Source organism: Phyllobates terribilis, unplaced genomic scaffold (genome assembly GCF_046119375.1).
Source record: "Phyllobates terribilis strain yellow unplaced genomic scaffold, ASM4611937v1 Scaffold_1__5_contigs__length_1240528914, whole genome shotgun sequence".
NCBI classification, from domain to species: Eukaryota; Metazoa; Chordata; class Amphibia; order Anura; family Dendrobatidae; genus Phyllobates; species Phyllobates terribilis.
In genome coordinates, this window is record NW_027362761.1 from 1199119953 (window position 1) to 1199135626 (window position 15674).

At 46.8% G+C, this 15674-nt stretch overlaps 1 protein-coding gene across 17 annotated transcripts in view; it reads left to right on the forward strand.

Moving 5' to 3' along the window:
• SLC4A11 (solute carrier family 4 member 11) overlaps positions 1-15674 on the forward strand; it is a 461140-nt gene that overhangs the window by 386157 nt on the left and 59309 nt on the right. For 8 of the 17 annotated variants that reach the window (XM_073649336.1, XM_073649316.1, XM_073649323.1 and 5 more), the window contains exons 5-10: positions 134-365; positions 4936-5017; positions 5461-5532; positions 8416-8539; positions 8668-8871; positions 11719-11787. In XM_073649336.1, coding sequence (XP_073505437.1) covers positions 134-365; positions 4936-5017; positions 5461-5532; positions 8416-8539; positions 8668-8871; positions 11719-11787 — 783 coding nt within the window. The remainder of the gene's footprint in view (positions 1-133; positions 366-4935; positions 5018-5460; positions 5533-8415; positions 8540-8667; positions 8872-11718; positions 11788-15674) is intronic. The other 9 variants (XM_073649377.1, XM_073649370.1, XM_073649422.1 and 6 more) reach the window with 7 other exon arrangements.

The following is a 15674-nucleotide window of genomic DNA, read 5'->3' on the forward strand; positions in this document are numbered from 1 at the left end:
CTTTATGGGGCACCTCTTATATCTGATGGGCGCTGCCAGGTCTCCAGTGCAGATAGTGATTGGTTTCGAGTAACTTTTCTCCTTGTCTCGTCAGGTGATGATCTCTTCCCCGTTTTGTTTTTTCTTTCTCCAGTATCTAAAGTTAAAAAATTTTGAAGAGGAGGTGAGGGCTCATCGGGACCTGGATGGTTTCCTTGCCAAAGCCAGCATTATACTGGACGAGACGGCGACCTCCCTGGATGACGTCCTGCGGGAAATGCTCAAGCACTATGTGGAAGAACCAGAGAACATCGATCCCAGCTGTAACTTTGACAAAATAATGGGTACATTATTCACAGACGCTGGCTCTCCGAGGGAAGGGAATGGTACGGAAGGGTCTCGTTATGCGGCATATAGTCTTACTGTGTTCCCTCCCCTCCTCTTATTATTGAGTAGTGATAGAGGGGGGAAAAAACTCCCAACTTCTTGGCACATGACAAATGGTTCTTCCCAAGCTTGGAAGTCCTAACTCCATGTTTTCACCTCAGAGGCTCCTTGCTGCTGCCGGTCTATAGGCCGGTATCACAGGCAGAGGCTCCTTGCTGCTTCTGGTTTATAGGCCGGTAGCACAGGCAGAGGCTCCTTGCTGCTTCTGGTTTATAGGCCGGTAGCACAGGCAGAGGCTCCTTGCTGCTTCTGGTTTATAGGCCGGTATCACAGGCTGAGGCTCCTTGCTGCTTCTGGTTTATAGGCCGGTATCACAGGCTGAGGCTCCTTGCTGCTGCCGGTCTATAGGCCGGTATCACAGGCTGAGGCTCCTTGCTGCTGCTTGTCTATAGGCTGGTATCACAGGCTCGGAGGCTCCTTGCTGCTGCTTGTCTATAGGCCGGTATCACAGGCTCGGAGGCTCCTTGCTGCTGCTTGTCTATAGGCCGGTATCACAGGCTTGGAGGCTCCTTGCTGCTGCTTGTCTATAGACCGGTGTCACAGGCTCTGAGGCTCCTTGCTGCCGCTGGTCTATAGGCCGGTGTCACAGGCTCTGAGGCTCCTTGCTGCCGCTGGTCTATAGGCCGGTATCACAGGCTCTGAGGCTCCTTGCTGCTGCTTGTCTATAGACCGGTGTCACAGGCTCTGAGGCTCCTTGCTGCCGCTGGTCTATAGGCCGGTGTCACAGGCTCTGAGGCTCCTTGCTGCCGCTGGTCTATAGGCCGGTGTCACAGGCTCTGAGGCTCATTGCTGCCGCTGGTCTATAGGCCGGTATCACAGGCTTTGAGGCTCCTTGCTGCCACTGGTCTATAGGCCGGTATCACAGGCTCTGAGGCTCCTTGCTGCCGCTGGTCTATAGGCCGGTATCACAGGCTCCCTTGCCGGTACTGATCTCCCTTCTTCACATGGAGGTACAGTATGTAAGACACATCTGTGAGCAGTATGTTCTACAAGGGAGAGGTTCTTGTCCTATTGCCCAATGGTGCCCTTTTGGTGCCGCGCTGTCTGAGGGGGGGTTATATCTTTGCCCCTGACTTGCATTTCTTCTGACACATTGCACAATATGGCTGTACAATGGCCAGATAGAACAATCTGCTTCTCATGCACTTTTTTTTATCATCTGGGTTACAACATATTTGGAAGGAGAGCGAGAAACGGTAATAATAAACTTGCCCGATTCCCGTGTTTACTCCTTGTAAAGGCAACGCTCGGTGCGGCTGATGGGCCGTAGGTTCAAATGCCAATTAGCCTCTTGTTTTCTTCCTTCTTGAATATTTGTTAGGTGACTCATTGGCCCTAGAGACTCGATCTAATTCCTTCCAGCTCCGGCTGAGGTGAAGCAGCTGTTGCAGTTTGTCTGACTAGGCAATAACCTTATTGACATAGGAAAGGAAGCACGTGCCTCCTGCGCCGTATGGCTACCGGGGAGTGCGAGCGTGTGCGTCCTGCGCTGTATGGCTGCCGGGGAGTGCGAGCATGTGCCTCCTGCGCCGTATGGCTACCGGGGAGTGCGAGCGTGTGCGTCCTGCGCTGTATGGCTGCCGGGGAGTGCGAGCATGTGCCTCCTGCGCCGTATGGCTGCCGGGGAGTGCGAGCATGTGCGTCCTGCGCTGTATGGCTACCGGGGAGTGCGAGCATGTGTCTCCACTGTATGGCTACCGGGGAGTGCGAGCGTGTGCGTCCTGCACTGTATGGCTGCCGTGGAGTGCGAGCATGTGTCTCCACTGTATGGCTGCCGTGGAGTGCGAGCATGTGTCTCCACTGTATGGCTGCCGTGGAGTGCGAGCATGTGTCTCCACTGTATGGCTACCGGGGAGTGCGAGCGTGTGCGTCCTGCACTGTATGGCTGCCGGGGAGTGCGAGCATGTGCGTCCTGCGCTGTATGGCTACCGGGGAGTGCGAGCATGTGTCTGCACTGTATGGCTGCCGGGGAGAGCGAGCATGTGTCTGCACTGTATGGCTGCCGGGGAGAGCGAGCATGTGTCTCCACTGTATGGCTGCCGGGGAGTGCGAGCATGTGTCTCCACTGTATGGCTGCCGGGGAGTGCGAGCATGTGTCTCCACTGTATGGCTGCCGGGGAGTGCGAGCATGTGTCTCCACTGTATGGCTGCTGGGGAGTGCGAATATGTGCGTCCTGCGCTGTATGGCTGCCGGGGAGTGCGAGCATGTGGGTGCCGGGGAGTGTGAGCGTGTGCGTCCTGCGCTGTATGGCTGCCGGGGAGTGCGAGCATGTGTCTCCACTGTCTGGCTGCCGGGGAGTGTGAGCGTGTGCGTCCTGCGCTGTATGGCTGCCGGGGAGTGTGAGCGTGTGCGTCCTGCGCTGTATGGCTGCCGGGGAGTGCGAGCATGTGTCTCCACTGTATGGCTGCCGGGGAGTGCGAGCGTGTGCGTCCTGCGCTGTATGGCTGCCGGGGAGTGCGAGCATGTGTCTCCACTGTATGGCTGCCGGGGAGAGCGAGCATGTGTCTCCACTGTATGGCTGCCGGGGAGTGCGAGCATGTGTCTCCACTGTATGGCTGCCGGGGAGTGCGAGCATGTGTCTCCACTGTATGGCTGCCGGGGAGTACGAGCATGTGTCTCCACTGTATGGCTGCCGGGGAGTGCGAGCATGTGTCTCCACTGTATGGCTGCTGGCGAGTGCGAATATGTGCGTCCTGCGCTGTATGGCTGCCGGGGAGTGCGAGCATGTGGGTGCCGGGGAGTGTGAGCGTGTGCGTCCTGCGCTGTATGGCTGCCGGGGAGTGCGAGCATGTGTCTCCACTGTATGGCTGCCGGGGAGTGTGAGCGTGTGCGTCCTGCGCTGTATGGCTGCCGGGGAGTGTGAGCGTGTGCGTCCTGCGCTGTATGGCTGCCGGGGAGTGCGAGCATGTGTCTCCACTGTATGGCTGCCGGGGAGTGCGAGCATGTGTCTCCACTGTATGGCTGCCGGGGAGCGCGAGCATGTGTCTCCACTGTATGGCTGCCGGGGAGCGCGAGCATGTGTCTCCACTGTATGGCTGCCGGGGAGTGCGAGCATGTGTCTCCACTGTATGGCTGCCGGGGAGTGCGAGCGTGTGCGTCCTGCGCTGTATGGCTGCCGGGGAGTGCGAGCATGTGTCTCCACTGTATGGCTGCCGGGGAGTGCGAGCATGTGTCTCCACTGTATGGCTGCCGGGGAGCGCGAGCATGTGTCTCCACTGTATGGCTGCCGGGGAGCGCGAGCATGTGTCTCCACTGTATGGCTGCCGGGGAGCGCGAGCATGTGTCTCCACTGTATGGCTGCCGGGGAGCGCGAGCATGTGTCTCCACTGTATGGCTGCCGGGGAGTGCGAGCATGTGTCTCCACTGTATGGCTGCCGGGGAGTGCGAGCATGTGTCTCCACTGTATGGCTGCCGGGGAGTGCGAGCATGTGCCTGCTGTGCACCGCAGAGTAAATCCCTGTGTCACCAAGGCCGCACAGCTCCGCTTCATCTGTTCTGCATTTCTTCTCGATCTACTCTTGCCTTCTGACCTTGTATCAGTTCCCTTCTTCGTTTTTGACAAAACGTGCTGATTAATCTCACCGTTTCAAGAGCAAAATCCATCTCTGTACTTGCTGCTTCTGATTTTGCTGCAGCTTTTGTTCGGTGTAAAGATATTCACGTGGAAGAACCAAGCTTGATGTCTGCGTTACTGAGGAAATCCTCTCGTGCCCGCATCCTCCACCAAATGTGGAGGCTTCCCATGTAGTGCTACTAGAGTCCAATTCTATGGAGGCTGTAACGTAAATTGCTTTTCATTATGGAATCTTTTTAGGACCAAGATGTTTGGGGTAGCACGGTGGCTAAGTGGTTAGGGGTCCTGGGTTCAAATCCCACCAAGGACAACATCTGCAAGGAGTTCGTATGTTCTCTCTGTGTTTTGTATGTGTTTCCTCCCACACACAGACTTACGATGATCTTCCCCAAACTCTACAACCCTAGATCTCTCCATTATTATTATTTTTTTCTTACAAAAACCCTTCTTGCCTCTTCAGTCTCCTTTTTGTGCCCAGTGTGAGATGATTACATGGTTTCTCCCTGGCGCGGCCTCGTGTCATTATCCCCTTGTAAATATAGACTGTAGGAATATAAAAATATCGCCTGCAGCCATTGAAACTTTTCCAGTCCCTTTTTACTATGCGAGTTTCACGCACCCAACTGCAGAAATCTTGTGTTTTGGGGATTTTCCAATTTCGACATTTTTGGCACTTTTTTTTTTTTTCTTTCCCTCCTGCTGCTGAAGAGTTGTGGCCTGAGCGAGCGGTGGAAATAGTTACATAAATCCCGTCCAAAAGCCTTACATAATAAAAGTTGTGTCCTCCGCACAATGCTGCCTTCATGGCTCCCAGCGCGCCATGCACCACACATAGTAATGGGCGGTCCTGCACCGTGGAGTCCTCTAGATGGGGGGGGAATGTAGATGGTTTTTATTTGTATTTGTATTTATTTTTTGTCATTCTTTCTTACAGTACATCTGCTTTCTGACACGATTCAAGGGGTGTCGGCCACGACCATGGGCATTCAGTATCAGCAGTCCTGGCTCTGCATAATGTAAGGAAGACTTTTTTTTGTTTTGTTTTTTGTTGCTTTCAGCTTGCTTGTTTGCAATATTGCTAAGTGCAGCGATGTGATATAATCGCTAATGCTATGCTCTGCGGGTGCTGGAAATTGTATGTCTGCCTGCTTTGGCTTTATGAACACAACAACAACAAAAAAATAAACAAAAATGTATATATAATATATATTTTAAATATATAAATATAATATATATTAAAAAAAAAAAAAAATGGAATAAAAAAAGGAAATGTCCCACTGCATGGCAATCCACCAAACTCCTAGTAATGTGCAGTAATCACAGTCCGTACGGTTCCAGATCCCCAGGCCTAGTAGAGCATACGTAAGTCCGCATCTACCGATTTTTTTTCTATGATTTGATGAATTACTTCATCGCAATGGAAATAGGTTTTTATTCCAGACTTCCATATATGTTTCAGCCTCCAGCTAGACAACAAAGAAGAAGGCAAAGCGGCATTAACCCCTTCACACCAAGAGAGACGTTTAAATCCGTATGATTATTTATTTTTATTTTTATCGTTTTCTGTTTTCTAACTGAGTGCGCTCTATGAGGGGTGTTCCATAAATTTATCTACCCCAGCCATGTTCTGTCAGTGTTAAGAGAGCAGAGTTCTTCTGGAGAAGTTTGTTCTGATGAAAACTCTGCAAGCAACAGGATGGCAAGTACAGTACAGTACAGTACAGTACAGTACAGTGCAGTACAGTACAGTGCAGTACAGTGCAGCCCTGCAAAGGAAGGGAGGGATTTCTAACTTCGTTTTGTGACTTAAATTCCTTTACAAAGGAAAAAAAGAAGTTCATGAAGGGATGATTGCTGTATATGATGATGCCGATCCTTATCCCGATCCTTATCCCGATCCTTATCCCGATCCTTATCCCGATCCTTATCCCGATCCTTATCCCGATCCTTATCCCGATCCTTATCCCGATCCTTATCCCGATCATCCTTCCTACAACTAAGTAAAGTTTTGGGCCAAGCCGTTTAAATTAAGTAGGAAATCTGACGATGACCCCTATTCAGGGCGACCTGCCAAAGCATCTTCAGAGGAAATGTGCCGAGGAAAAATGACAGGTGCTCTGTGTTGATACCATTAGCATAGGGCGAGGGTAGACTGGCTACTAGCCAATCACATGTGGGTTATGCGTGGCACAACTTCCGTAAAGAGTAGAATTAAATCCAAGGTTTGGCTGCTGCTCCCAGTGGTGGAGAACAAGGTATATAGAGAAGAGGAAGGAGGAGGTGAATCCAAGTATCAGAAGTCTTGCGGATAAAAACCGGATTTATTCATGCAACGCGTTTCGGGTAGGCTTAAAGCTACTCTGAAATGCATTGCATGAATAAATCTCTTTTTTATCCTCAAGACTTGATACTTTGGCAGCGGCCATGGTTCACCGCTTCCTTGACTGATTTTGGAAGATCGTCAGGTAATAGTCAGTGTTATAGCTCATGAGGCATTTCAGAAGGCCCAGTTTCCAGTATCGTTCATAATGTCACAGGTGAGTGCCATGAATGATGACACCGGAGCAAAAGAACCTGTCACCAGAGAAGGTAGATATGCTAAGAGAAAATCCAGGAGCCTTCGATTCTCGGATTATTTTAAGTGATGAAACACTGGTCTGAACGTGCAACTGACACAGGAGACGTTCAATCTGATGAAAGCCCTGGAAGTGACAGGATGGCAAGTGCAGTACAGTGCGGCCATGGAAGCGCCGGGGGTCACCAACTGCAAAGAGCTTGTGTCCTGCCGTCTGCTGGAAACATACATTATTGAACACCCCTCCTGTAGTCTGGGGCATATTTTAGATAATATAGACTAGAGAGACTTTTTATTTTTCTGCTTCTGACGAGAGACGATACTGGTCTGAACGTGCAACTGACACAGGAGACGTTCAATCTGATGAAAGCCCTGGAAGTGACAGGATGGCAAGTGCAGTACAGTGCGGCCATGGAAGCGCCGGGGGTCACCAACTGCAAAGAGCTTGTGTCCTGCCGTCTGCTGGAAACATACATTATTGAACACCCCTCCTGTAGTCTGGGGCATATTTTAGATAATATAGACTAGAGAGACTTTTTATTTTTCTGCTTCTGACGTGGAGAGACGATACAGATGAGTGGCTACGGTTCTATACCAGGCAATCTTCCTGGAACGTGGCACCGATTTGTGTCCACTAAAATAAGTGACACTCGAGGCTTCACGGCCGTTCATGTTGGTCTGTTCTCCACCTTTTTTGGACAATTTTTTTTTTTTTTTTTTTTTTTAAATTATATTTGCAGTTGGGTTTCTTTTAAAAAATTTTTGCACGATTTTGCTTTTACAGGCTTTGTTTCCTGGTACTTTCTACTTGCGATGTATTGACTGTGGTCATAAATCAGCTGAGATACATACCCTCCTGTTAGACCGTCACAGCGAGCTCACTGACCGATTCTCAGTTATCTCATTCTGCAGCCTGTAAAAAAAAAAAAAAAAAAAAAAAAAAAAAAAAAAAAAGCTGCACTACCCAGAGGCCATAAAAGCCAAACCGTGCAAAAATTTTAATTAAGCCCAACAGCAAAAATGATTTGTCGCCCCAGTTAACATGCATTTAAGTAATAAAAGAAAATTGTCCCGGAAGGTGAATAACTCACATTTAATATTTTAGCTCCGTTCTGGATGTTTATGGAGCACATGCAGACACGGTGCACTTTCTCAGTGTGAGCGAACTACATGAGACGAGGACTATAACCCCCCCCAAGTCCATCAGGAGCCCGATCACTGGCGGAGAGCCCCATGTGGATCTGCTTACAAGCTAATTGTTTACGTCTGCGTGGAACAATGCTTTCATTCAGTCGTCCCTGGCGCTTTTATCTGACGCACACACATGTACATATACACTGCACAAGCGCAATGTCCAGCGTTGGATGGAGCGGGGGGTCCGGGCTCTGTGCGGCCGCTTATGTCCTCCCCCCTCCATGTCTGTATGGAGCCTGGGCGCAGTCATGGGGAACAGAAAAGGGCGAACCCCAAATTGTTCCCACAAAGCTGCAATCGTCCCCAATGTCTGATGCTGAAGATTAAGATTTCCCTTCATCCAAACCCTAAAAAACAAGCCCATACATTTATCCTCCTCCACACGGCACAATGCAGTCAGGGGGTAACGCACAGAACACGTCTCCTCCAGAGTCCGGTGGTGACGGCCTTACACCACTCCATCCGACGCTCGGCATTGTGCTTGGTGATGTACGGCTGCATGCAGCTGCTTGGCTGTGAAGCTTTTGGCGGGGGGCGCAGTGTTTGTGCAGATGTTATAGCAGAGGAGGTCTGGACTCTGCAGCTATGTGTGTATAAGTTTTATGTCCCATTAGGCATAGCGCCATTTCTTGTGCCGCCATACAGTTGCAGTATAAAGACACTTCAGAAACGTCATGTTTGCATCAGCCGACTGGAGAAGCCGCAGAACTGGGGGGAGAACTCTTGTGAAGTCAGATTCGTCATCCTCGTCGTGGCGCCGCCGAAAATGGTGAGTCCGAGTGCCGGACAACTGGGTGCTGGAATAAAGGAGTAATGCGATATAAAGGGATAATCCTTCCCCAGGGCAGTAATTATTATAATGCTCCATTTCCCATAATTTTCTCTCTTCCTGCTTAGAAAAGTACCAAAACGGCAACAGAGGTCGGCCGGACGTTTGCCACCATGTTCTCCGACATCGAGTTCCGGCAGAAACTTCTAGAGACCAAAACAGTAGAGGAGTTTAAGGAAGCGTTGGTGCACCAGCGCCACCTGCTGACGGCAGCCAACAAGCACTCTTCAGGGAAAGATGGCCACAAAGCTAGCAGCCACAAACCTCTACAGGTGAGTGTCCAGCATCACATCCTCTACCGGCGTCGTTGATCTGTGGCCGCCGCCCCCCCAGTGGGCGTCGTTGATCTGCGGCTGACCCCCAGTGGGCGTCGTTGATCTGTGGCCGACCCCCCAGTGGGTGTCGTTCTGTAGACGTCGTTAATCTGTGGGCGTCGTTGATCTAGGGCCGGCTCCCCCCTTCCCCCCCAGTGGGCATCGATGATCTGTGGCCGGCTCCCCCCCTTCAGTGGGTGGGCGTCGTTGATCTGGGGCCGCCTCCCCCTCCCCCCCAGTGGGCGTCGTTGATCTGGGGCCGCCTCCCCCTCCCCCCCAGTGGGCGTCGTTGATCTGCAGCCGGCCCACCCCCCCCCCAGTGGGCATCGTTGATCTGGGGCCGGCCCCCCCCAGTGGGCATCGTTGATCTGGGGCCGGCCCCCCCCAGTGGGTATTGTTGATCTGTGGCCGGCCCCCCCCAGTGGGCATCGTTGATCTGGGGCCGGCTCCCCCCCCCCCCCCCAGTGGGCATCGATGATCTGTGGCCGGCTCCCCCCCTTCAGTGGGCGTCGTTGATCTGGGGCCGCCTCCCCCCCCCCCCAGTGGGCATCATTGACTTGGGGCCGGCTCCCCCCCAGTGGGCGTCGTTGATCTGGGGCTGCCCCCCCCCAGTGGGCATCGTTGATCTGGGGCCGCCTCCCCCTCCCCCCCTCAGTGGGCGTCGTTGATCTGCGGCCGGCCCACCCCCCCCAGTGGGCATCGTTGATCTGGGGCCGGCCCTCCCAGTGGGCATCTTTGATCTGGAGCCGGCCCCCCCCAGTGGGTATTGTTGATCTGTGGCCGGCCCCCCCCAGTGGGCATCGATGATCTGTGGCCGGCTCCCCCCCTTCAGTGGGCGTCGTTGATCTGGGGCCGCCTCCCCCTCCCCCCCAGTGGGCATCGTTGATCTGGGGCCGGCCCCCCCCAGTGGGCTTCGTTGATCTGGAGCCGGCCCCGGGGTGCGATGGCTCTGAGACCAGAGCACATTATTTGGCTGCTCATTTATATGGAATTGTGAAAAACTTCCATCTTTGCTGAAAGAAAAAGAACAGTCCGACCATAAAGTCCCAGCACGTCATATACGGTGAAGAACAAGGTCCGATTATTTATTACAGGTGAGAAGAATGGATAACAGAACAATGCCAATGAAAATATAACAAATTAAAAACATCTATAAAGCGGGCACATGTCCGGGGAACGAGTGAAGGTCCTGGAGGGACCGCTAGTCTCACAAATTCCAGCACGATATTAACGTCACATATACTAAATGGAACGTATATACATATATTGTACCAGAATCCTACCTATAGAATACATAGAAAGTACAGGTGATACAAATGTATATTAGATGGTAAAATAGAAAACACTGCTGTAATTGTGTTTACACATAAATGGATAATGTTACTGTTAATACAGATGCAGATCCGGTCTCCTACGAGGTAATTGTAGTAAAGGAGTATGTAAAGTGCTAGTGCAGGTATACTAATCCAATTGTGCAAAAAAAACAACAAAGTAGAGAACAAAAACGCAGCAACAGTCAAATCATCATAGTAGCAGATTCTCGATTCTCCCATTGGTTCTCGGAGCTGCTGGTCACATGACATGGTTGTCATGGCGGCGACCTGACACTGGAACCCGCTATATGTCATACCACTCTCCCTCCTCCACTAGTGGTCTGCAACAACACATCTCCACTTCCCAATTGGTTTGCAATAACACACCCCCACTCTCTGATTGGTCTCTCCTTTACTTTTATCCTTCCGGCCTCCCTGATGCCTCCACCCCCTGACGAAGGCGCTTGCTGAAACGCGCGTCAGGGTGGATGCGGTCCGGGCAAGGGAGCCATCTGACTGTAAGTCTCCTTTACACAAGTTTCGATGTAATACATCAATGAGATGTGCTAGCATGAAATGAGTACCGTTTCGAACCTATCCTCTCTGAATCTGCTACTATGATGATTCGACTGTTGCTGCTGCTGCGATTTTGGTCTCTACTTTGTTTTTTTTTTGGATAAGAAAACCTGCACTAGCACTTTACATACTCCTTTACTACAATTACCCCGTAGGAGACCGGATCTGCATCCGTATTAACAGTAACATTATCCATTTATGTGTAAACACAATTACAGCAGTGTTTTCTATTTTACCATCTAATATACATTTGTATCACCTGTACTTTCTATGTATTCTATAGGTAGGATTCTGGTACAATATATGTATATACGTTCCATTTAGTATATGTGACGTTAATATCGTGCTGGAATTTGTGAGACTAGCGGTCCCTCCAGGACCTTCACTCGTTCCCCGGACATGTGCCCGCTTTATAGATGTTTTTAATTTGTTATATTTTCATTGGCATTGTTCTGTTATCCATTCTTCTCACCTGTAATAAATAATCGGACCTTGTTCTTCACCGTATACGACGTGCTGGGACTTTATGGTCGGACTGTTCTTCTTTTTCTTTCTTCAATTTACTGACTGTCCGTGGGTCATACGGGTCCGGATTTCTGATGAGGGAATAGATAATCTTTACACACTATGACTATGAGTCTTTTTATATATAATTAACCACCATCCGGAATCCAGTTTTGTTCTTACCCTTGTTTCTTTATTATTAATCTTCTTATTACATCCATCCTTCTGATTTCTTCCCGCGATTCAATGGCTTCTAATATTTCTGTCTAATAAGTTTTGTAAACTGAATGGGAGGTTGATGAAAGCGGCTGTGAATAGTCCATGGCTGACGGCTGTCGCCTTCTCTGTAGATTAGACTTATTGCTGGTTCACTTGTCTTTTTATTTCTGTCCTTTTAACTCTTCTCCTAAAGGATTTGCTACTGGTTCGACGAGCCGGGCCTTCCAGGCAGGTCTGCCACAACTCCTTCTTCTGTCTTCTGGTCTGTGTCTCAGAACCACAAGCCGCCTGTCATTGCTAGTAGCCGGGGCTAGCTGGTAGTTTACTGCCGAGGTGGCAAATAATGTGCACTCTCTAGTAATGGCAGATAAGGCAGGGTTCATTGCCAAAAAGCAAGATGTGTCCAAAAATATAACTACTATAATACTGCCCCCTATGTACAAGAATATAACTACTATAATACTGCTCCTATGTACAAGAATATAACTACTATAATACTGCCCCCTATGTACAAGAATATAACTGCTATAATACTGCCCCCTATGTACAAGAATATAACTACTATAATACTGCCCCTATGTACAAGAATATAACTACTATAATACTGCCCCTATGTACAAGAATATACCTACTATAATACTGCTCCTATGTACAAGAATATAACTACTATAATACTGCCCCCTATGTACAAGAATATAACTACTAGAATACTGCTCCTTATGTACAAGAATATAACTACTATAATACTGCTCCTTATGTACAAGAATATAACTACTATAATACTGCTCCTTATGTACAAGAATATAACTACTATAATACTGCCCCCTATGTACAAGAATATAACTACTATAATACTGCTCCTTATGTACAAGAATATAACTACTATAATACTGCCCCCTATGTACAAGAATATAACTGCTATAATACTGCCCCCTATGTACAAGAATATAACTACTATAATACTGCCCCTATGTACAAGAATATAACTACTATAATACTGCCCCTATGTACAAGAATATACCTACTATAATACTGCTCCTATGTACAAGAATATAACTACTATAATACTGCCCCCTATGTATAAGAATATAACTACTATAATACTGCTCCTATGTACAAGAATATAACTACTATAATACTGCTCCTATGTACAAGAATATAACTACTATAATACTGCCCATAAACACAAGAATATAACTACTATAATACTGCCCCCTATGTACAAGAATATAACTGCTATAATACTGCCCCCTATGTACAAGAATATAACTACTATAATACTGCCCCTATGTACAAGAATATAACTACTATAATACTGCCCCCTATGTACAAGAATATAACTACTATAATACTGCCCCCTATGTACAAGAATATAACTACTATAATACTGCTCCCTATGTACAAGAATATAACTACTATAATACTGCTCCCTATGTACAAGAATATAACTACTATAATACTGCCCCTATGTACAAGAATATAACTACTATAATACTGCCCATAAACACAAGAATATAACTACTATAATACTGCCCCCTATGTACAAGAATATAACTACTATAATACTGCCCATAAACACAAGAATATAACTACTATAATACTGCCCCCTATGTACAAGAATATAACTGCTATAATACTGCCCCCTATGTACAAGAATATAACTACTATAATACTGCCCCTATGTACAAGAATATAACTACTATAATACTGCTCCCTATGTACAAGTATATAACTACTATAATACTGCCCCCTATGTACAAGAATATAACTACTATAATACTGCCCCCTATGTACAAGAATATAACTACTATAATACTGCTCCTATGTACAAGAATATAACTACTATAATACTGCTCCCTATGTACAAGAATATAACTACTATAATACTGCCCCCTATGTACAAGAATATAACTACTACAATACTGCCCCCTATGTACAAGAATATAACTACTATAATACTGCCTCTATGTACAAGAATATAACTACTATAATACTGCCCCCTATGTACAAGAATATAACTCCTATAATACTGCCCCTATGTACAAGAATAGAACTACTATAATACTGCCCCTATGTACAAGAATATAACTACTATAATACTGCCCATAAACACAAGAATATAACTACTATAATACTGCCCCCTATGTACAAGAATATAACTACTATAATACTGCCCATAAACACAAGAATATAACTACTATAATACTGCCCCCTATGTACAAGAATATAACTGCTATAATACTGCCCCCTATGTACAAGAATATAACTACTATAATACTGCCCCTATGTACAAGAATATAACTACTATAATACTGCCCCTTATGTACAAGAATATAACTACTATAATACTGCCCCTTATGTACAAGAATATAACTACTATAATACTGCCCCTTATGTACAAGAATATAACTATTATAATACTGCCCCCTATGTACAGGAATATAACTACTATAATACTGCCCCTTATGTACAAGAATATAACTACTATAATACTGCTCCTATGTACAAGAATATAACTACTATAATACTGCCCCCTATATACAAGAATATAACTACTATAATACTGCTCCTATGTACAAGAATATAACTACTATAATACTGCCCCCTATGTACAAGAATATAACTGCTATAATACTGCCCCCTACGTACAAGAATATAACTACTATAATACTGCTCCTATGTAGAAGAATATAACTACTATAATACTGCCCCCTATGTACAAGAATATAACTACTATAATACTGCCCCCTATGTACAAGAATATAACTACTATAATACTGCTCCTATGTACAAGAATATAACTACTATAATACTGCCCCCTATGTACAAGAATATAACTACTATAATACTGCCCCTTATGTACAAGAATATAACTATTATAATACTGCCCCCTATGTACAGGAATATAACTACTATAATACTGCCCCTTATGTACAAGAATATAACTACTATAATACTGCTCCTATGTACAAGAATATAACTACTATAATACTGCCCCTTATGTACAAGAATATAACTACTATAATACTGCTCCTATGTACAAGAATATAACTACTATAATACTGCCCCCTATATACAAGAATATAACTACTATAATACTGCCCCTTATGTACAAGAATATAACTATTATAATACTGCCCCCTATGTACAGGAATAGAACTACTATAATACTGCCCCCTACGTACAAGAATATAACTACTATAATACTGCTCCTATGTACAAGAATATAACTACTATAATACTGCCCCCTATGTACAAGAATATAACTACTATAATACTGCCCCCTATGTACAAGAATATAACTACTATAATACTGCCCCCTATGTACAAGAATATAACTACTATAATACTGCCCCCTATGTACAAGAATATAACTACTATAATACTGCCCCCTATGTACAAGAATATAACTACTATAATACTGCCCCCTATGTACAAGAATATAACTACTATAATACTGCTCCCTATGTACAAGAATATAACTACTATAATACTGCTCCCTATGTACAAGAATATAACTACTATAATACTGCCCCCTATGTACAAGAATATAACTGCTATAATACTGCCCCTATGTACAAGAATATAACTACTATAATACTGCCCCTATGTACAGGAATATAACTACTATAATACTGCTCCTATGTACAAGAATATAACTGCTATAATACTGCCCCATAGATGAGGTTCTGGCCATTGTCAGGCATTGCCCTCACCCTCTGCTGTAAGCCCCAGGCGGCCCCCGGCACTGGCTGTGGACCGGCTATGAACGCTGCACATTGGTGTATTTTCATGCTTTGGGCTGTTGCGTTTCATTCCATGTAATATATACATATATCAGCCCTAGCCGTGCGCTGCTTCCTGACGTACCGCCTGCTCCTTTCCCTGTCCGGTGATCCCGCGGCTGTCCGCATTGCTCGCGCTGTTGGTATTACGCCCTCTCCTTGATGACGTGGGGCAGCCGTGAGCTTCTTACCGTGGGCTGGCGCTTTGTGGATCTCCTCGGTGTTGTGTGCTGCACGTGATCCTGCACTTGGATGTTCGCTGCTTGAGTCGCTGATCAGTTGCCTCCATTGCCGTGTGTAATATGGGGAGTTTCTATTCACTGACAACAACCAGTGTTGTTATCCGTACAATTATTTCCACATC